At 56.7% G+C, this 22,239-nt stretch overlaps 1 protein-coding gene across 6 annotated transcripts in view; it reads right to left on the bottom strand.

Annotated features, from left to right (window-relative positions):
- Positions 1–14,307: 14,307 nt before the first annotated feature.
- The window catches only part of ZMIZ1 (zinc finger MIZ-type containing 1), a 181,361-nt gene continuing 173,429 nt past the window's right edge, over positions 14,308–22,239 (bottom strand). For 3 of the 6 annotated variants that reach the window (XM_056113420.1, XM_056113422.1, XM_056113419.1), the window contains exons 22-23: positions 21,061–21,309; positions 17,674–20,491 (exon numbers count right to left, since the gene is read on the bottom strand). In XM_056113420.1, the coding sequence (XP_055969395.1) occupies positions 20,384–20,491; positions 21,061–21,309 (357 nt within the window). In that variant the 3' untranslated portion in view covers positions 17,674–20,383. Of the gene's footprint in view, positions 14,320–17,673; positions 20,492–21,060; positions 21,310–22,239 lie in introns of those variants that run through there. The other 3 variants (XM_056113421.1, XM_056113425.1, XM_056113424.1) reach the window with 3 other exon arrangements.

Raw genomic sequence — 22,239 nt, 5'->3', positions numbered from 1 at the left:
CCTGGCTCTGCACTCAGGAGTTACTCCTGGCGGTGCTCAGGGGACCATATGGGATGCTGGGAATCGAACCCAGGTCGGCCGTGTGCAAGGCAAACGCCCTACCCACTGTGTTGTTGCTCCAGCCACCTAGTGTCACTTTTAAGGGCTGAAGGGAAGGGACCTGAGGAGACTCCTGGAGTTCTTGAATTGTGATCTTGATCTCAGTAAAGTTCGTTCAACTCAGTGATGTATGCAGTCATGGTGTGCTCATGGTATATCCAAACAAAACCTTTAAAACAGAGAGCCAGGGCTGGCATAGTAGCACAGCGGGTAGGATGTTTGCCTTGCATGCAGACGACCCGGGTTCGATTCCCAGCATCCCATATGGTCCCCTGAGCACCGCCAGGAGTAACTCCTGAGTGCAGAGTCAGGACTAACCCCTGAGTATCACCGGGTGTGACCCAAAAAGCAAAAACAAAAACAAACAAACAAAAAAAACAGAGAGTCAATGGCTGGGGCGATGGTGAGGGTTGGAGGGCACATGCCTTCCTGGACCAGGCCTGGGTTTGAACTCACTTCACAGGCCCTGAGCACTGTGGACCGTGCCTGGTGCCCCAGCACCACTGGGCCAGTCAGAACCATCAGACCTACAGGGCCAAGCTGGGTACGGCTGGGAGTGGCGGCCAGCTCCCCTGGTCCCACTTCAGAGGCCCCAGGTCCCCCAAGATTCCTTTATTTTGGAGGAATTCAGTGCACCAGCCCGGAAGTGGGCCCTGGGAGAGCTAACAGAGTGTCAGTGCGGCAGGGACACGCAGTGAGGGCCGAGGCAGTGGCAGGAGCATGTGCAGGGATGTTCGTGGGCGGACACGGGGTGACGTCACTGGACAGTCCTGCCGGCCCAGCTCAGGCGCATGCAGGTGCTGGTTCCTGGGTCTCCCAGGCCAAGAGGAGGCATCTCCGCCTCTGAGGCTCTTGTCCCCAGGAGGGAGAGGCCGTGTGGGCCCGGGACAGCCACTGTCCCCACAGAAGAGCTCAGGTGTGGTTAAGGAGCGCGTGAGGTGGGCCCTGCTCGGCCAAGAGGGCGCGGCCCCAACCTGGGCTGCCTTGACTCACGCTGGCCACCGCACAGCACAGAGGCACGTGTGGGAAGATGTACAGCTGGTCACCTGCACTTCCTGACCATGAGTCACATAGGTGCCACCTGGCCTGCAGGCCTTCGTCAGGGCAGGACACTCACACTCCAACCAGAGGTCACCCTGGTCTCCTCCCTCCCTGCGGCTCCCACCTCCTCAGCTGGCCCTCTGTGTTCTTCCTTCCCGCCAGCCCACAGGCCCGTGGTGGGCCTGGCCTCAGGCCTAGCCTGCAGGAGCCCCCCCAGGACTCAGCTCTTAGCCCCACTTTCCCTGTATCTCCACGAGGACCCGGGTCCCCAGGCCAATGGCTTGACCCAAGTCTAAGTTTGTACTCAATTCATTATTTTTTATTCAATCCATTGTTACAAAGTCATTCCTGGTTGTTCCAACACCTGTCCCTTCACCAGTGCATATTTCCTACCACCAATGTTCCCAGTTTTCCTTCCACCAACACCCCCAGCCTGCCTCTATGGCAACTTCCCCCTCACTCCCTGGACACGAGTCTGATTTATGTCCAGCTCAGTGTACGCCCGGGGAGTCGGAGGAGTTTAGGCAGTGCAGTGTGTGCAGCCAAGCCGAGCTGGGATGCTCCCTCCTGGGGGAGGCCTTCGTTCCCGCCCCATCACCCACCCCAAGTCCGGGGTTCTGACTCTGCCCACCCCAAATGGGATCTTCCCAAGTTCACTGTGACCACACAGGGCAAACTTTTTTTTAACCAGTGAAATACCATGAGGTACAGTTACAGACTTACAAATTTTTGTGCTTGGGTTTCTGGACAAACTTGCAGGCTAACGAATATAGCCTGCCCACAGGGCAGAGTCTGGCAAACTCCCCGTGGCGCACCAAATATGCCAAATACCAGTAACAATGATGGGTGTCATTCTCCTAAAAAGCCTTGAATATAATCTCAGGGCTAGGATGAAAGAGACGTTACTGGGGCCTGCTCAAGGCAATCGACGACGATTAACAGGGTTTCAGTTATACAATGATCAAGTACCCATCCCTCCACCAGTGCCCATTTTCCACCACCGCGGGTCCCAGTATCCCTACCCCCCCCCCCCCCCCGTCCCCTCTATCCCACCCTGCCTCTGTGGCAGGGCATTCCCCTTTGTTCTCTCTCTCTCTCCTTTTGAGGGCAAACTTCTTTATGTCTCACTCCTCCCCAAAGACTGTTTCCCACGCTCCTTGAGGCTTCAGGCTAAGCTCTCACTCCATGAACTGAACCAGCACGACTCTTTGTTCTCCCAGGGTGGACAAGCCAGACTGTTGTCCATTTTGTGCTCTTATAAGAAATGCCTGTGGCTGCATGTGCGGCCTCCCAACACCTCCAAAATCCTCAATACTGACATCCCAATAGGGGTAGCAAATTAGAGGGAAAGTAACAAAGAAGCCAACTAAACTCAGCAAACAAAAAAATAACTCAGAAGGCTCAACTAGCAACACAGAAGGCTCAACTAACTCTCAGACTTAACAAGCCTGTGGTGAGATACAACAATTTTCACATAAATATTGATTTTTTAAAACTTGTTAATTTTAATTTTAGAACTTTGTTATCTAATCAGTTTCAACTCTAGAATTATATCAACAGTTGTGACTTATGTCTACATTTAAAAAATGACCTTAGAAAAGAATGCCAGGAGTTTCTGTGTGGACACATAGTTTCATTTCTCTTGAAGAAGTAGCTCTAAGTTGAATTTCAGAGGTGTCTAACAGATACATGTGTAACTTCAGAAGAAACTTCTAATATTTTTTTAAAAAATTTTTACAAACTCCTACAATAAGGGACACTTCTGGGGCTCCACATCCATGACAGACTTGACATTGTCAGTCTTTAAGCTTATTTTTTTTTTACTTGTTTATTGCTTTTTAATGTTTTGCAGTGCTGGGGCTCATTCTTGAATCACCGTGAGATAGTTACAAGCTTTGGTGTTTGGGTTACAGTCACACAATGATCAAATACCCATCCCTCCACCAGTGCACATTCCCCTCCACCAATATCCCTGGTATATCCCCCTTCCCACCCTTCCCCTGCCTCCATGACAGACATGATTCCCCATACTCTCTCTCTACTTTTGGGCATTATGGTTTGCAATACAGACACCTGGAAGTCATCATGTTTGGTCCTTTATCTACTTTCTGCACACATCTCCCATCCCAACCGATTCCTCCAGTCATCATTTTCTTAGTGATCCCTTCTCTATTCCAGCAGCCTTCTTCCCTTTGCCCATGAAGCAGGCTTCCAGCTATGGGGCAATCTACCTGTCCCATGTATCTACTATCCTTAGGTGTCATCCTCATGTTATGTTGTTTTATACTCCACAAATGAGTGCAGTCCTTCTATGTCTGTCCCTCTCTTTCTGACTCGTTTCACTTAGCATGATATTCTCCATGTCTATCCATTCAGGGGCTCATTCTTTCAAGGTAAGTGCTCTCCCAATGAGATTACCCACCCACTCCCCATCTGTTCGTAAGTTTTTCTAGAGGTGGTTTGTTTTATTCTCCCTTCCCTTTGTGGTATTGCTGTGATGGCAGGGCTCACACTCTTGTGTTCCTTGACTCGCAAGAGGGTGCCCTGGACCAGACTTGGGGTCTCACGCTTTCAAGGCAGGAACTCTACCACTGAGTTACACTCCCAGGGCCCAGGGCTCTTCATTTTAACCATTACATGAACCTTCGAAAAAGGACACCGAGGGGCCGGAGTGATTGTAGGATGCTTGCCTTGTGTGCAGCTGACACAGTTTCCATCGCTGTCATCCCATTTGGTCCCCAACTCCACCTGGAGTGATATCTGAGCACAGCTGGGTGTGGTCTGAAACCAAAACCAGAAGAAAACAAAACAAAAGAAACATCTAAAACCCAAGTGTCAACCAAGTGTCAAATGGACATACAGATGTGGTGAATACAAGCCATGGGATATTTTTGGGAAATAGAAGGGAATAAGGTCTGATATAATGGAGTTCAGACACATAAAGCAAAAGTCTCTCACAGTGGCGAATAGTGCATGAATCCATCCACTCAAAGCGTGGAGGGCCAGCAAGTTCTACAGACAGAGAGATGGCGGGGCAGTGCTGACCCCAGGCTCAGGGATGGGTGGTTGAGGGGAACCAGCAAAGGGAGAGATTCCTTCTGGAGTAGGAAAGGTTCTGAAGTTGCTGTGGTGATTCCTAACTCCGGATGGATGCAAAGCCACTGAATCGCATGTTTTAAGCGGGTGAGTTGTGTTGTCTGTGTGTTGTCTCTCACGTTGGTTTAAGCCCCCACGTTTAATCAGGCTGCTGCTTGCCGCGTCCTCCAGGTAAACACCCAGATTCTTTGCTGCTGAGTCCTCAGCAGATTCCTCTCCTCCAGGTGCTGTGGGAACTGCATGTTTTCCACACGGCTCCAACACCATCTGACTTCTGTGGGATTTTTCCTGACTGTCGCTCCTTCTCCTTCTGACTCACTCTGTGGTTAGCTCACCTGACAGCATTCTCATTCCCTCACCTGTCCATGCACCCCCACCAGCCATCTGTTCACCCACTATCTACCCATCTATTCGGCATATACCCGTCCATCCACCGTCCATTTACCCATATTCCCTCTGTCCACTTACTCATCTGTTCATACACCCACCAACTATCTATTTTCCATCCATCTACCCACCCACGGGCTGGAGCGATAGCACAGCGGGTAGGGCGTTCGCCTTACAAGCGGCCACCATGGCCGACCCGAGTTCGATTCCTCCGCCCCTCTCAGAGAGCCCGGCAAGCTACCGAGAGTATTCGATATGCCAGACACAGTAACAACAAAGTCTCCAATGGAGACGTTACTGGGCCCGCTTGAGCAAATCGACGATCAACGGGAGGGCCTTTACCTTTTACCTTTACCCACCCACCATCCATCCATCTAGTCACCATCCACTTATCCATCCATCAATTACCTATTAACTTACCCATCCATTCATCTACCATTCATCCATCCATCTATCCATCTGTCCGTCCATCCGTCCGTCCATCCATCCATCCATCCATTCATCCATGCATCTGTCTATCTATCCATCCATCCACCCCATCCCACCCCCTGCCTCTGTGGCAGGCACATTCCCTCTTACTCTCTCTCTAGTTTGGGACACTATGGTTAGCAATATTGAGTATTGTATAGTACTGAGAGGCCATCCTGTTTGCTCCTTAGTCTTCTTTCAGCTCTCATCTCCCATCCCAAACGATCCCTCCAACCATCATTGACTTAGTGATCCCTTCTCCATCCCAATTGCCTTCTCCCCCAGCTCATGAGGTTGGCTTCCAAACGTGGAGCAGTCTTCTGGGCCCTTGTCTCTGCTGTCTGTAGGAGGTACACACATCTTTCATCACTCTGGTTTTCGCAAGCCAATGGGGAGGCCGCCTCCCCACAGGGTGTGGGGCCGAGAACGATGCCCCTGAAGGCACAGCCCTGCCTCTCGGTCCCGAGCAGCCCACTCTCCCCGCTCCCACCTCACAGAGGGCACGACCTGTGATGGGGAGCAGGAGGCAGGGAGGCCGGGATGGGGGGGGGGAGGGACACGCTCCCTGACGTGGCCCTGGTATCTCCAGGGCTTTCGCCGAGGGTGTCATGCAAGTCCCAGGTGACCTGTCCTGCTCTGGAGGGGAGGCCTGGTGCCGCCCTTCCAGGAAGTGACCCAAGCCCAGAAATGGGAGCAGTGCACATGACGTGGTGGGCAGCAATTGTCCTCTGAGTTCCGTCCCGGCCCTGAGTCTGGCTCAGCCCTGAGAGCAAGCCCTGTCTGGGCTTCCTGTCCCGGGAGGACCCTGTGGCCCTCCTCCCCGCACACATGACCCTTGGGCATCCATCTGATGTGTTCCCTGAGTGCATGACCCCCAGGTGTCCCACATGCTCCTCCGAGGTCCCCAGTCGCGTGGCTGCTGTTCTCTGCTCTGTTGGCGGTGGGTCCCCTGAACCTGCCTCCTTGGGCCTTAGCCGCCTTCGCCTACCGGTGTGGGAGCCCCTGAGAGCAGCAGGGGGCTCACACCCCTGCCTGCTGCTGGAGCAAGCCTCCCCATGTGGGAGGCTGGTGCTTCTGGGCCATGTCCGTCTCCCCTGGCCACCATGCCCGTGTCCCCGTCCAGAGCTTTCCCAGGCCTGAAACAGGGACTTGGGGGGTAAGCTGGTTTCCTCATCACACAGTGAGGTATGGGGTGCCAGGAGCCGGCTGCCCCCACAGGACCTGGAGGGGACCAGCCCTCGGCCTGGGAAGGGGCTGGCGGGTGGGCAGGGGCATCTTGCAGCCTCGTGGGTTCGGCAGGTAGAAGACTCAGAGGATGGGATCTGGAGCAATAGCACAGCGGGTAGGGCGTTTGCCTTGCATGTGGCCGACCCAGGTTCGATTCCCAACATCCCATATGGTCCCCTGAGCACCGCCAGGAGTGACGCCTGAGCATCGCCAGGTGTGACCCAAAAAGGAAAAAAAAAAGACTTATGATATTTTAGGGTTTGTAAGCAAGAAAAAAAAAAAAAACCCTGAGGTTACGAGTGACCCCTTATGTAATAACCCACCCTGTGAAATGGCTGAGGTGGCCTCATGTGTGAGGGTGGAGAGACCCCGGCTCTGGCACATGGGGCCCTCGTGTGGCCCGAGCACTGCTGGATGCTCAGGCCCCTGGCGGGGGGGGGGGGGGGGGCTACAAAAAGGTGATATATATAAAATCACTTAAAATATGACATCTGGGGCCAGGAGAGCCTCAGGCGGCAGAACTTATGCCCAGCGTGGACAAGGCCCAGGGCCTGGCCCTAGCAGTCCCGGTGGCCCCCGAAACATGACTGAGTGTGGTGGCATTTAGGCGAACACATAAAATCCACCCCAGTGGACAGTCCCCGAGGTGCAGGCTGGGCTTGCTCCCAATCCCTGCAGAACCAATGATCTATTCATTTCATTTAGGGGCTGCTCAGGGGTTACTCCTGGCTCATGCACTCAGGAATTACTCCTGGCGGTGCTCAGGGGACCATATGGGATGCTGGGGATCGAACCCGGGTCGGCCGTGTAAGGCCAGCGTCCTCCCTGCTGTGCTGTTGCTCCAGGCCTATTTGCAGACCCTTGCTTTCTTCCTCAGCAGTTGCAGGACTCTAAGGGCAGTTTGCTTGTGGCCTCATCTTCATCAGATGCACTGCAGCAGGGCCAGGCACAGAGAAAAGATGTTTGGAAATTCACTGCTTCTTTCCTGTAGCTGGGCCTAATCTGGACCCTATTTCCTGCATCAGTCAGTCAGGAACAATGCTCCAGTCTCTCAGAGCACCCAGCCTGCCTCTTGACTCAGCCACATCCGGCCCACAAATGCCTCTTCCTTCCTTTGCGCTAATCAGAGTCCATTCTGGGCAGGAGAGAGTGTCCAACGGGTAAGGTACTTACTTCCCTTGCACAGTCAACCAACGTTTCATCCCTGGTGCCCCATAAGGTCCCCCAAACTCTGCCAGGAGTGATCCCTGAGCACAGAACCAGGAGTCAGCCTTGACCCCCAAACAAACAAAATCTGAGTTGGCACCCTCAGCGCCCTGGCCGGTACAGACACAAACCCCGGGCATTTCAAGTCTCCCTGCCAGGAGGGAGCTTTCTAAACCTGTGGCCTGGGGGCAGGAATGCTCCAAATTCCTGATTGTTGCAATGACCCCAGGCTCCCAGACCACCGAGTGCAGTGGGGTGGGGGTTGGGTGTCTCCAGGTCCCCATGAAGAGGAAACAGCCCTCCTCTATTTTTTTTTTAAATTTTTATTAGTGAAACAACATGAGGTACAGTTGTAGACTTACAAATTTTTGTGCTTGGGTTTCAGTTATACAATGATCAAGTACCCATCCCTCCACCAGTGCCCATTTTCCACCACCACGGATCCCAGTATCCCTCTTCTCCCCTAACCCCCCTGCCTCTGTGGCAGGGCATTCCCTTCTGTTCTCTATCTCCTTTTGGGTGCTGTGGTTTGCAAAAGAGGCATTGAGTGGCAATCATGTTGGTCTATAGTCCACTTTCAGCATGCTTCTCCCATTCTGGGAGGATCCTCCCAACATCCTTTACTTGGTGCTCCCTTCTCTATCTGAGCTGCCTTTTCCCCTAGCACATGTGGCTGGCCTCCAAGTCAAGGAGCAAAATTCCTGGTACTAATCTCGGCCACTCCTGGGTGTTAGTCTCCTATTTTGTTACTTTATGTTCCCCAGATGAATGCAATCTTTCTATGTCTATCCCTCTCTTTCTGACTCATTTCGCTTAGCATGATACTTTCCATGTAGCACCACTTGTATGTAATGACGTCATCCTTTCTAACTAACAGACCCTTTCTTGGGGCAGCATGGTGCAGCCGGGGTGGGGTGGGCGCCACTGGCCCACATCCGGGCTCTTCCCCTCAGACCGGCGACCATGCTCAGATTAGCCTGTCATGAAGTCAGGGCCACATCTCGAGGTCACCCCTCGAGGCCTGAGCTGGGCCTGACATAGGCCAGTGCAGAAGAGGGAGGGGCATGGTGGCCCGGCTGCCTGGGGGTCTGCAGCTCACCGCCTCTTTCTCTCTGTCCCTCTCTTCCACTCCCTCTAGATGCCCACCTCCCAGAGGCGGAGCACAGCAGCCAGCCCCTGGCGAACTTGACCCCCCACAGCTTCCGGCAGCTTTCATTTCCCAACCCCTGAAAACTTATACCACATACCACGTCTCCCTGCAAACACACATGCATGCACACACATGCAGGCACACACACATATTGTACACACACATATGCACACACATGCATGCACACACGGATGCACACACGCACACACATGCAGGCACGCATGTATCATACACACATGCACACACATGCATGCCCCCACGGAAGCATACACACATCGTACACACACATGCATGCCCACACGTATGCCCACACGCATACACACGCACACACACAAACACACACGCATGCACACACATGCAGGCACACACGTATTGTATCACACATGCATGCACACACATGCACACGTGTGCACACATGCACACACATGCAGGCACACACACATCATACACACATGCACACACATGCATGCCCACACGTATGCACACACACATACACACGCACACAAGCATACACACGCATGCACACACATGCAGGCATACATATCGTACACACATGCACGCACACATATATGCACATGCAGGCACACACATGCATGCACACACATGCAGGCACACATACGTATTGCACACACATGCACGCACATGCAGGTACACACACGTATCGTATATACACATGCATGCACACACATGCATGCACACACATATGCACACACATGCAGGCACACACATATCGTACACACATGCACACACATGCATGCACACATGCATACGTACGCACGCACAGGCATGGACATACACATGCACGCATACGCACACACTTGCACATGTGCACACACGCACGTATGTATACGCACGCACACACATTCCAGGCACACACACGCACACACATGCATGCCCACATATATGCACACACACGCACGCACACAAGCACGCATGCACATACACATGCACGCGCACGCATGCACACGCGCACGCACACACACGACTCCCTGTAAGCTCTCAACCTTCAATCTCCGCAAGCTCCCACCCACTGTCTCTCTCCCCTAGCTCCCTGCTGGTTTGCTCCCTCGTGCTCACGGCTCTCAGCTCCCTGGCCTGGGGAGGGGGCTTCTCTACCCAGCACCAGAACGGGAAATCCTGGGGAAGGATTTTGAAGGGTGCAGCTGGGCTCGAGGCCCTCTCCAAACCAGACACGAAGGCAGGGCGGGAGGCCTCACGGAACCAGCGGGGGGAAACCTGCCGTGCTGTTTCCACTCCTGCTTCTCCTCCTCGCCACACCTCTTTGCAATCTCAGTGGGTGGGTGGGGTGGGGGTGTCTCCTGCCCCAACCCTGGACAGGCCTGGCAGAAGCCATGTGGCGTCCCTCCTGAGCCTCGGAGGCCATGACCCGCCCGTCTTCCTTTTCTGCTCCCCTGCCTGAGCAAGCCCAGGCCGGCTTGGCGGAGAGGCCTTGTCTGCCCCAGGGCCTAGCCGGGCCCACTGCTGACTGCACAGCTGGCGTGGGCGGAGGTCACAGCACCGCTCACTGCACCCCACGGGCACAGCAGGCTTGCTCCCAGGGGCAGTGCTCGGCTCCGCAGCGAGGGCCTGGGGGGGGGGGGCACAGAGGCGGTAGCGCCGGGTCAAGCCCAGGTCAAGTGTTTCCCTGCAGGTCGCCCCCATCCAGCCCCGCCCCTGCCCGGTGCCCTCCCCACCCGCCAGCAGCGGGCGGGAACTCCCCGGAGCCAGAGGGGACGCTCACGGGTCCCGCCCGAGCTCGGGCTGCTCTGCAGCAGCAGCAGAGCCGGAGTTCAGAGCGCGGAGCCGCCGCGCTGGGGCCTGCAGCCGGGGAAGCCCGCAGGCGGGGAGAGACCGAAGGCGGGGAGAGACCGAAGGCGGGGAGAGACCGAAGGCGGGGAGGGCCCCCAGGCCCCGGCGCTGGTGCGGCTGCGGCGGGAGAGACGGCCGCTAGGGGGCGCGCGAAGCCGCTCCAGGCCGCCCAGGCCCGCTTTGTCTGCTCGGGCGCCTTTGCTGCGGAGGCGAGAGCAGAGGCCTCCGGAGTGGCCGCGAGGGACCCGCGGGCACACCGGGGAGGGGGGGGAGGGGGAGGGGGGGGAGGGGAGGGGAGAGGGAGAGGGAGCGGGGGAAGGAGCGAGCAGGCCACAGTGCCTCCTGGTGCCTGGAGGCGGTCATCCAAAATTGAAACCAAACAAAAACCAAACAAAAATAAAAGCTAGAAAGCTTTCTTTGGCTTTTGTGACTCTTTGAAAAAAATTTTCTTCTTCTTCTTTTTTTATTTTTTCTTTTGCTTTTGTTTTGGTGGATCACACCTGGAGATGCTCAGGGCTTACTCCTGGCTCTGCACTCAGAAATTACTCCTGGCGGTGCTCGGGGGACCATATGGGATGCCGGGGATTGAATCCAGGTCAGTTACATGCAAGGCATATGTCCCCCGCTGTACTATCCTTCCAACCCCAAAGCTAGAAAGCTTCTGATCTAGTTGCAGGAGCCAGAACTCCTCTTCTTCTTCCTCCTCCTCCTCCTCCTCCTCTTCCTCTTCCTTCTTCCCCTCCCTTCCTCCTCCTCCTCCTCCTCCTCCTCCTGCTCCTCCTCCTCCTCTTCCTCTGGCAGTGCTCAGGGCTTACTCCTGGCTCTGCACTCAGGGATCGCTTCTGCCAGAGATTGGGGAACCCTAGGTGGTATCCCAGATAGAACCTGGGTCATCAGCCACATGCACGGCAAGTGCCTTCTCCTGTACTGTTCCTTCGGCCCAGATAGAATTCTGGAGTAAGGGAGGACCCCTTCCAGCTCACTCTTTGGGTCAACTGCCCATCCTGGTCTAACTGGCCATGGCAGGGGGGAATTGGCGTTTGAGTCCAACAGGCTGCAGAAGACAGGAACGACGTCCAGGGAAGGAGGGAAGAGCCGGAGCAGGCACTGGGGGACAGGAAGAGCTGACAGAAGTAGGGAACCAGGAACAGGGTGTCTCTGGGGGGCCTGAAGGGAGAGTGGGTCGGAACTGAGGCGAGGGGCCGGTCCTGCGTGCCTGAGGGGACCCCAGGGGTCAGCGATGAGCTGGGCAGGCTGGCTGCATTGGCCCTCAGGAACCGCCCCATCCCGTGCCGCCTCTGACACTAGCAGGCTTTTGGGTCAGAACCAGGACCCGAGACGGTCCACATCTATACTTTGGGCCACGTGGCATCTGTTCAGAATTTTATCTTAACAACACTGGAAAACCTGAATTTCCAGGTTCTCTTGGGGAATTGTAAGATCTGGCAAGGGGTCTCACAGGTCCCTGGTCACACGGGTAAGAAACGCACCCGTGTGCCACAGCTGTCTCCCACCCCGCCCCCCTCGGGAGTTGCCGCACTCACTATTGTGTTCTCTCGGGAGTGGATTTCCAGCCTCGCCAGCTGTGGCAAAGTTAGCTCCGGTTCTGTGCTTAAGGATCACTCTGGGGGGCTGGAGCGATAGCACAGCGGGTAGGGCGTTTTCCTTGCACGCGGCCAACCCGGGTTCGATTCCCAGCATCCCATATGGTCCCCCGAGCACCGCCAGGAGTAATTCCAGAAGGCATGAGCCAGGAGTAACCCCTGTGCATTGCCGGGTGTGACCCAAAAAGCCAAAAATAAAAAAGAAAAAGGATCACTCTGGCAGGGTCACCCTAGGGGTGCCGGAGATGGACAAGACAAGGCCACTTAACCTATGGACAGTCCTCAGGCCTGCTATTATTTTCTTAGAGCCAAGAAAACACTTTGTCTCCACGTCCATCTCAGGTGAGGTTGACCCCTTGCACAGTCACCTTTGACCCCCGCGACATGTCACAGGCAAGTGGGATGAATCGGCTGACCCAGAGTGGGGAGAGTATTCGGAGGGCCTGCTGGACCTCTGTCAGTCACCAGCACCTGGAAATGTGGAGGAGGTGTGGCCACAGGCTCCTTGCTGAAGTGCTCTCTTGGCTCTGCCACACACACCAGCACGCCCAGGTGCCGGCACTGCTGCTAGGGCAGAGGAGAGCCAGGGCGACAGGCCAGAGGGGATGGTGGCCCTGTACTGTGATGGGACAGATATCGGTGCCATGCTTCCTGCAAGACTGCCTTCTCTGGGGCTGGAGCAATAGCACAGTGGGCAGGGTGTTTGCCTTGCACGCGGCTGACCCGGGTTCGATTCCCAGCATCCCATATGATCCCCTGAGCACCGCCAGCGGTGATTCCTGAGTGCAGAGCCAGGAGTAGCCTCTGTGCATTGCCAAAAAGCAAAAAAAAAAAAAAAAGAAAAAAAAAGAAAAGAAAGAAAAAAGAAAAGACTGCCCCCTCCACGGAAAAAAAAAGCAAAAAAAAAAAAAACAAAAAAAAGAAAAGAAAAAGAAAAGCAAAGCAAAAAGAAAAGAAAAGAAAAGACTGCCCCTTCCAGCGTGGAGGTCCTGGGGGCAGTGGGGACCATAGCGGCACATCAGCACCGCACACTATCGTAACCAAGTTTCTAAGCGCTAATAAAAGATTCAATGACAAACACACGCAACAGTTTCCCAGACTCACCGGGATTATTTGATAAGAGATCAGAGATTCCTAGCTTTTACATTTTTCTTCAATTTCCTTTTTCGCATTTTGGGGGAGGGGGGCAAATACACCCCGCTGTGCTCAGGGTGGACTCCTGGCTCTGTGCTCACTCCTGGCAGGTTCAGGGGACCATCTGGGGTGTCAGGAATAGGATCCAGGTTGGCCTTGCGCCGGGCCAGCACCTCATCCACTGGACTATTGTCCCACCCCGTTTCTTTTTTTTAAGTTGAGGTAGCAGTTGTTTATAAGGAAATAAATAACTATGTTTTAGGGGCACTAAGATGCCCACCCGGGGCTGGAGTGATAGCACAGCAGGTGGGACGTTTGCCTTGCACACAGCCGACCCGGGTTCGATCCCCAGCATCCCATATGGTCCCCTGAGCACCGCCAGGAGTGATTCCTGAGTGCAGAGCCAGGAGGAACCTCTGTGCATTGCCGGGCGTAACCCAAAAAGCAATAAATAAATAAATAAATAAATAAATAAATAAGTGCCTTAAAAATAAAAGATGCCCACCCGTCATCTGTCACCCATGTGTCAGTGCTCGTCACTACACTCCATCAGACACTGCCCCCTGCCAGGTGCACCCCGTGGCATTTGCTCTGAACCAAGTCTAAGGACTTTTGGTGCCACTCTGCGTGCGTCCGCCCGGAGAGGGCAGCGGCTGGCTCTGGTCTCCCTCGGCTGCTCTGCGTGTAGCACACTGCGTGCTGCTGGCTCCCGCTCACCGGGGTCCATCCCATTGCGTGGCACCCGTCTCCCTCACTCATCTGTTGGGACGCTCGGGTTCCGTCCAGCTCACACCGCAGTGCTCGGAGCGCCGCATTGAGCCTTCCTTCATCTGTGTGACAGTCGCCTATCATACCGCACAGTGACACTTAGCCGAGACCCCCTTCCTGAGTCTTCGGAGTTCGGCTTCGTCCCGCCTCTGACATCGCGCTGGCCGCACAGATTGCGTGTTCCGGCCGCCTTGGGGAAGGGCCGAGCTGGGGCACCGACCAACGGCCCAGTGATGAGGCCCCGGGCCCGTCCCTCAGGCTGCCCTGGGCACCTGCAGCTTTCGCTGCCTTCGCTCCGCTCTCCAAGGACTGGGGCCAGGGGGCCCGAGGAGGGTGCTGGGGGCAGGGGGAGAGGCGAGAAGGGAGCCGGGACGGGGCAAGGCTGTGACTTGGCAATTCAACCCTCGCTTTGTTTGCTGAAGACAAGCACTCTCTCGACTGCTGCAAAAAATGCCCCTGAGCCGCTTAGGAGTGAGTGTGTGTGTGTGTGTGTGTGTGTGTGTGTGTCTGTGCGTGTGTGTCTGTGTGTCTCTGTCTGTGTGTGTCTGCGTTTCTGTGTATCTGTGTGTGCCTGTGTCTCTGTGTGTGTATTTCTGCGTGTCTCTCTATGTGTCTCTGGGTGTCTCTGTATTTCTCTGTATGTGTCTGTGTCTCTGTCTCTGTGTGTCTCTGTATCTGTGTGTCTGTGTGTCTCTTTGTGTGTGGGTCTGTGTTTGTGTGTGTCTGTGTGTGTCTCTCTGTGTCTCTGTGTTGTGTCTGTGTGTCTGTATCTCTCTGTGTGCTTGTGTGTGTCTGTGTCTCTCTCTGCCTGTGTGTATGTCTGTGTATCTGTGTTTCTGTGTGTCTGTATCTCTGTGTGTGTGTCTGTGTGGCTCTGTGTGTGTCTGTATGTGTCTCTGTGTTGTGTCTGTGTGTGTTCATGCATGTGACTTCGCAGGCAAGGCGGTCCTGTGTTGGGGAGTCGTGAGCTGCTGGTCTTGCAGAGGCTGTGTGGTGCCTCACTGCTGCAGTAATCCCTGGAGTGGCAGAGAAGGTACAACCAGGGGAGTGGACGAGGCCTCCGGAGGGGTTGTCGCGGGCCCCGAGAGCAGTGTCAGGGGGCAAAGGGCGAGGGCCGAATCGCTTCCAAAGCAGCGGCGAAGTCAGAGCACCCTGGGCCATGGTTGTGCTCGGGTGCCGGGAAACCCCCCACGGCCCGAGCGTAGAGCCAGGAGGAAGTCCGAGTATGTCCCGAGTATGGTGAGATATGACCCCCACATGAATAATTAAACACAGAATAAAATGAAAACTTAATATTGTTAGTATATTTGAGTAAAACCGGAGCTTGATGGCCTTTCACTGAAAGGCGTCCTGGAGGCTATGGTCAGGCTGCCGAGAAACGGGGTATCTGGGGTCTGTCACGAAAGAAACTTCAGGTCTTTTCTATTGGCTTTAGCATCAGGTCTTTCGGAGAGCTGGTCTTGTTTTGAAGAGTCAGTTTTTCTTTGTCTTTGAAAGCTTTGTTACTTTTTGGTTAAGAGGGCAATCATTTTGGGGCTCCAGTGATAGCACAGCCGGTAGGGCGTTTGCCTTGCACGTGGCCGACCTCGGTTCGATTCCCAGCATCCCATATGGTTCCCTGAGCACCGCCAGGGATAATTCCTGAGTGCAGAGTCAGGAGTGACCCCTGTACATCACCGGGTGTGAAAAAAAAAAAAACAATAAAAAAACCCACAACAACGAAAGAAGAGGGTAATCATTTTGTAGCTGTTGTGTGTTTCAACTGTTTCATTTGAATTTTTGACATTTATTTTCTGGGGGCTGGAGTGTTATAGAGGGGTAGGCACTTGCCTTGTTGTGGGCTCATCTGGGTTCAATCCCTGGCACCCTGCGTGGTCTCTTGGGCCCTGCCGGGTCCCTGAGCGGAGCCCGGAGGAAGCCTTGCAGGAACCTCCAGGAAGCAGGATTCCGCGTTGTTGTACTTTGTACCCCCAAGCCCAGGGAAGCCTTCCCCTCCCCACCCCAACATTTTTGTTTGTTCGTGGGCCACATCCGGCCGTGTTCAGGGACTAAACCCTGCACTCAAGGGTCTCCCCTGCAGAAGCCCAGGGGACCATGTGGGTGCTGTGGACCGTACCACGCCCTCCCTGCTGCACTCTGGTCCATCCAATCTGCTGACCCATTAATCCACTCTGGCCCCCAGGGCCATTTTTTGTTTTGTTTTGGGGCCATGGTGGGCAGTGCTCAGGGCTTCCTCCTGGCTCTGCACTCTGGGATCACTCCTGGCAGACTTGGGGGGCCATGTGGGGTGCTGAGGATGGAGCCCGGGCCTGCTGTGTGCTCTCTCTGCCCCCCACACCCAGGACTGCCCTAGGCCAACTGTCATATGTGAGTGCCCGGGGCTCATGCAGAACACGGCAGACTAGTGCTCTGATGCCAAACTTCTCTCCACTCCCGGGTCATCCTAAAATGTGGCTTCTCCCCACAGCCCCGCCTCCACTGGCCACCCGGGAAACCACTCAGAACAGCGGCTCTTCCGGGCCCAGCTCCTCAGGGGTTGGTTGCTTTACTGCCATGCGACCAGACTTGCTCCAGGAGATTTAGTCCTGCACATACAAAAGTGTGTATGCACACATGTACACCCATGACACATATGCACAGCACACACACACACCTATGGAAACACATGCGAACACAGGTCCACACACATGCATGACATATACACACATGCACACCCACGGGCACACCCACGCTTGCCTGTGGACACACATGCATATCCATGAACACATGCATGCTCATGGACGCACACATACAAGCACATGCACAGCCATGGGCACAGCCACAGACACACACACGAGTACATGCACACACAGGCATGTGAACCCACACAAGGCACACATGCATGTAGGCACACATGTATGCAGGCACACATATACACACGTGGACACAACGCACGCACACATCGCATACAGGCACACATGTGCACACACATGCAGGCCGGCTCACACATGATCTTCAGTCTAACATATTCCCACAGATATGCTGCAAGGGGTTATTTTGGGGCGTCATCAGCTCCCCCTTCCCTCTGCGGACAGGCTGTCCCCAGAACCAGCAGAAGGCAGGTGTTGAGTGGCGGAGAGCCCCGCTGCGGGCTAGGGGTCAGGTTCATCTAGACTAGTGCGTGGGCTGCCCGGGGCTCTGGGACCCGGAGAGGCTCTAGTGACAGGACACGTGCCGACCCAGCACGAGGGGACAACAGGGCTCGGGATGCAGTGGCCCAGCTTCTGAGGTCAAAGAGGCCCCAGCCGCCTAATTCCAGAAAACCCACGCTTGGCCAGGAGGGCACTCGAGGGGCAGCCCAGCACTCGGCCCGGCCGTCCACATTTCACCACCAGGCGGCCTTGGTTCTAGAACCTTCTCCCGGGCAGGGGTTCGTCCACTCCAACCCTAGACCGCAGCTCTGCTTCCTTCTCTTTGCGAGGGGATCAGGCAGGGGTGGTCGATGAAAAAGAAAACCAAAGCAAACCACTCCGTTGCACCCACAGAAGAGCGGATTCGCCAAGCCTTCGTTTTTGTCCATTTATTTAGAAAAAAATTAACATGGGCAAATGAGATTCCTCAGTGTTACAACAGAGTATAGAAACGTCTAGCAGTAGTCAAATAATCTGATCTTTAAATACAAAATAACCACATGAACACCTAATATACAGGTTTCATCTGAATACATATTTATTAGATAAATATTAGCGGTGTCACATCATCTAACTACATACAGCTTTGCAAGACTAGAAATCACAATTAGTTTCTGACCAGTTTAAAGTATGAAATGATCGCAATTGTACATGGGTGTACAAAGACGGCGGCTTCGGCGGGGTCACTGCAGGCTGCACAGGGGTGTGGATGTGGGGGCGTGTGTGTGTGTCACCTGCGATCATGATATCAAAAATTATACAAAGTATGAATTTGGTTACAATTTTCTTCTGAAATCCCCGTTTTTTTTTTCATTATTTCCATAGCACCCTAAAAATACACAGGTGGCAGGACCAGTACACTGAAGCTAAGTAGTACATGTAGGTAAAAGAAAAACAAGAACAGAACAGAAAAAAAAAAGGAAAAAAAGAATTCCTTTCCACACGGGGTCAGAGTATATTACACGGAGGGGACGGATGTGGCGAGACCTCACAACGCTAGCAAACAGGGTCTAGGTTTCCCATGTTAAAAGATGAAGTTCCAAGCCTTTTTAGTTATTTTTGTCTGTTTTGTCTGGTAAAATAAAAACAATACACATTCCAGGGGCATGAATGCATCTGTTAACTTGTCTCTATTGCTCATTTACATATATACACGTCCCTTGGGGGTAACTGCTGGGGCCGCTGCTGGGGCCGACTTGTGGCTCATGGGGTGGGCCGGGGGCGTCGGGGGCTCCCGAGAGGGAGACAGTATTAGAAGTTTCTTCAAAACTAAAATGGCTACGGGACATGACGCGTGGGTAAAGCTTCAAACCAAGAGGTGGTGACTGCCCGGCTGGGCCTGCTGTCCACGGTGGCTGGCCTGGCCCGGCCTGGGGCGGCACGCTGAGCCCTCAGGTTGTGTTTTGTTTTTTTTGCTGAGGTGACTTATGGCTCCAAGTGTCGTCAGGCCGGGAGGCAGGTCCCAGAGTTCCGGGCTGCCCTGAGGAAGGGCCGTCTTCACTGGGTGCGTCCCGGCCGCACACGGTGGCCCAGGTGACCGGGAGGAGGCCCCCCCCAAGCCCTTGTCCTGGCTCCGAACTCCCCTGCCCCCAGCGCCGGCTGCAGACTTGGGAAGCTGGGCGGTGGTGGTGGTGACTGAGTGGGGAGCACCCCAGAGCCACGTGGACCCCAGGGCTTTCTCGGAAGGGACAGCCCAGCAGGAAGCAGGTGCCGAGGGCAGCGGGACGGACATCCCAGGTGGCTGACGGGCTGCCAGGGCCCTGGGGACACTGTGCTGCCCAGGGCGGGATGGCTCTGAGTCGCGGCAGCGTGGACGCCGGGCCATGCACTTCCTTCCTCGACGGGACGGACGGACAGGCGGCCCTGGCGACATTTTTGTTTTTGTTTGTTTGTTTTTTTAAAAAAGGACTCGGTCTTTTGTCGCTGAGTCAAGGTCATTTTTTTTTAAAAACACCAGCAAAGGCTAATAACCAGGTCATGAAAACGTTGAATATTATCAAAGACGATACTAAAATATTCACAAAGATATTTACAAAAGCAATTCTTAAAATAATCGATTTGCATACTGAACACCACGCTGTCAGAAAAAACTTCAACAACGGGACAGAGGGGGGGAAAAAGTGGGGAGTGGGGGGAAACGGCTGGCAGCTTTCCCAGGGAGGCCAGTGGGGGACGCGGGAGTGCTGGAGGCCGCCAACCCGGGAGCTGGCGTGAGACGGAGACCCACAGCCCGGGGCAGCGGCAGGGGAGACACCACCAACAGACAGACGGTGCCCCGACCCTACGTGGGGTTGGGGGCACGGGGCGTCTGAAGCAGGACGGATGCAGAAGCGCCCCGGAGACCCCAAGATGGGGGTGGGGGTCGAAGCAGGAAGACTGCTTCTGCAGGAGGGAGCAGGGGTGTGGGGTGGAGGGGCGGGGAGGGAGGTCACGGAAACCTCCCCGGGGGGTGGGGAAGTGGGAGGGAGGAGGCAGGCCGGGCAGGGGCTCGCAGGGACGGGCAGTGGTGGACGCTGGGCAGAGGCTAGACTAGCCGGTGCCTCCCCATGGCCCCCACCCGACCGGATCCGGGGCCGGGGCCTGTGGAGGCGGGCGGGAGAAACGGCTTCTCCCAGGCGAGCGCCACGCTCCGGCCCCAGCCTCCGCCTGGGCCGTGGGGCGTGAAGCAGAACCAGAAGCTGTTTCTCCAGCCCCTCCCTGCCCAGCTCAGAGCACGGTCACTGCAGTGGGTGCCCGGCTGAGTCCCGGGGCCGTGGGGCCGTCTGCCTGCACAGGGCCCCGTCCCTGGCACCCCCCACCCCTGTCCGCCGTCTGCCCGACGGGACACGTGGCGCCTTGGCATCAGAGTCCGGCGGTCGGGGCGCGCCGCAGACCACGGGAGCGTCTGCTCGTCCCGGAGGTTTGTGCTTCTCTGTGGTGGGGGGCTGGCACAGGGCGGGGGTCTCCTGTCCCATGGCACCGCCCCGCCCCGCCCGGCTGGGCTCACCTCGTCCGGGGCACGCTGCGTTCCAGGCTCAGTCATTCGAAGGAGGCTCTGGGCACACGGTCAGGGCCACCGCGCAGACACCAGGGGCCCCCGGGCTGGGGATCGGCACTCGAGGGTGGCTGTCACAGTGCCCCCTCCCGCCCTCCGCGCGGGGAGACCCCACGGCAGGTGTGAGGGGCGGCTCTGGGGCGGGGCCAGTGTGGGCTGTGCTGGGCAGGGGCGGGCGGCCCGAGGGGCCTCAGTTGTTCTCGAAGAGAGAGAGGAGGTCGTCATTGCTATTGCTGGGCAGGTCGGGGGGGTCCAGGTACGAGAGGAGCTCGTCGGGGTTGGTGAGTTCTGGAAGGAGCTGCAAGGGAAGCACGGAAGCCCGGTGAGGCACTGGGTGCCCGCGCCCCCCCCCCCCCCAATCCAGCAGGGTATCAACCTGCCGGGTCCTCCCCCGCTGCGGGGGTGGGGTCCCTGGGGTCCTGCCCTCGGGAGTCTCACACGGCGCCCCCAGACCCCTGCGGCTGGGCCGAGAGGCCCTCAGTTGCCACGCTGACCGTGCTGGACGGGGGGACCTCTCATCGGAATGGACTCCAACCGCGGCCCCGTTTCTGCCTCAGTCCCCGCCCCCACCGTGTGCCCACCCAGGGGCCCTCGGAGTGCGTGACAGAGCGCGGATGACAGAGAGGCAGTTGGGTGGGACGACGACACAGGACAAGAAGCAGAGACAGACAGACACCAGCGAGACAGACGGGTCCTGGCACTGAGCCTGCCCTGCCTCGGGTGGGGTGTGCGGGGGGGGGGGGCAGGGTAGGTCTGCGTGGGGGCCGAGGCCTGGCCTAGGGAATAGGGCGGGAGCCCGGAGCCGGCCCCCCACCCCCGAGGGGCTGCGCCTGATGCCACCCAGGGTCCGGCGACCCCCCGACTTACATCCAGCGAAGGCTCCGGCATGTCGGACGCTCCCTGGGCTCCGGCCTGACCCTCTAAGGCTGAGGAGGGGTTAAAGGTCAGGTCGCCGTGAGGATGGTTGCCGGGAGCGGCCTGAGGCGGTTGCCGGGGCGGCTGGGAAGGTGCCGCGCTGTGGTGCAGTGGGGGCCCTGCCTGGCTGCCGGGGTGAGGGGCGTGCAGGCCTTGCTGCATGGAGGGGTGGGGCTGCTCAGAGCCGCCAGCGTGGGGCATCTGCGGAGGAGGAGAGCAGGAGAGCAAGGTGAGTGCCGAGGACAGCAGCGACACGCCTGGAGGAGGGAGAACCAAACGGAACCAGGGAGGGCGGGCGGGGGACCCCAAACGAGCGGCGGCAAGACCGGACGTTGGTTTGTTCTTCGGTCGAGGAAAAACAAGGGGGAGAAGAAAAAAAATCCCCTCCACGGGCTGCGGACCGGAGGCTGGGGGGAGGCAGGCCAGAGACACCCGCCCGGCCGGACACCCTCGTCCCAGTGAACACGAGGGCCAACGGGGAGCCCAGTCAGTGGGGCGGGGGCAGGGGCAGGGGCAGAGGGCCAGGCCAGGGCGCACACGCGACAGACAGCATGGAGGTGGCGTGCAGCTGGAGGGGACAGCCCAGCCGTGCCTCCCCAGGGTGCCGAGGAGGCGGCCACCGGGGCTGCAGGGACGCTGGGGTGAATCATGACCACGCAGACAGGAGCTGGTGACGCTGGGGGACTGCGGGTGGTGAGAGCCCCTCCCTCACTCCCGACACCCAGTGCCTGCAGCTGGCCAACCGGGGCCTCGGGCCTGGGCCCCACACAGCTCTGGCTCCCCGGCCCCACGAGGGGTGGACAACTTCCTAGAGGCCACTCCCCTGTCCTGTCCTCAGACCTGCTCCCAGGCATCCCTGCCGTGCCATGAGCTCAGCGCCCGGCGTCTCCCACCCGGCTGGGGCCCTGGGGGGCGGCCGATCCCTGAGGCTGGCTGGTGGGTGCCTCTTAGCGCCATGGCCAGCGCAGGCAGCCTGGACGCGCTGTCCCCGGCACCCCGCCAGAGCCTGAGGCCCAGGGGCAGGAGTGCCCGGCCACGGTGGGGACTGATGGGGGTTGATTTCTGGGCTCCGGGGGAGCACCCGGGGGGGGGGGTGTCAACTCAGGGCGGGTCAAGGAGCCCCAGTGGCCG

The sequence above is a fragment of the Sorex fumeus genome, unplaced genomic scaffold (assembly GCF_029834395.1).
Source record: "Sorex fumeus unplaced genomic scaffold, SorFum_2.1 ptg000020l, whole genome shotgun sequence".
NCBI classification, from domain to species: Eukaryota; Metazoa; Chordata; class Mammalia; order Eulipotyphla; family Soricidae; genus Sorex; species Sorex fumeus.
Note: the sequence above shows the minus strand (reverse complement) of the source record. Positions and strands in the feature narration are given on the sequence as shown.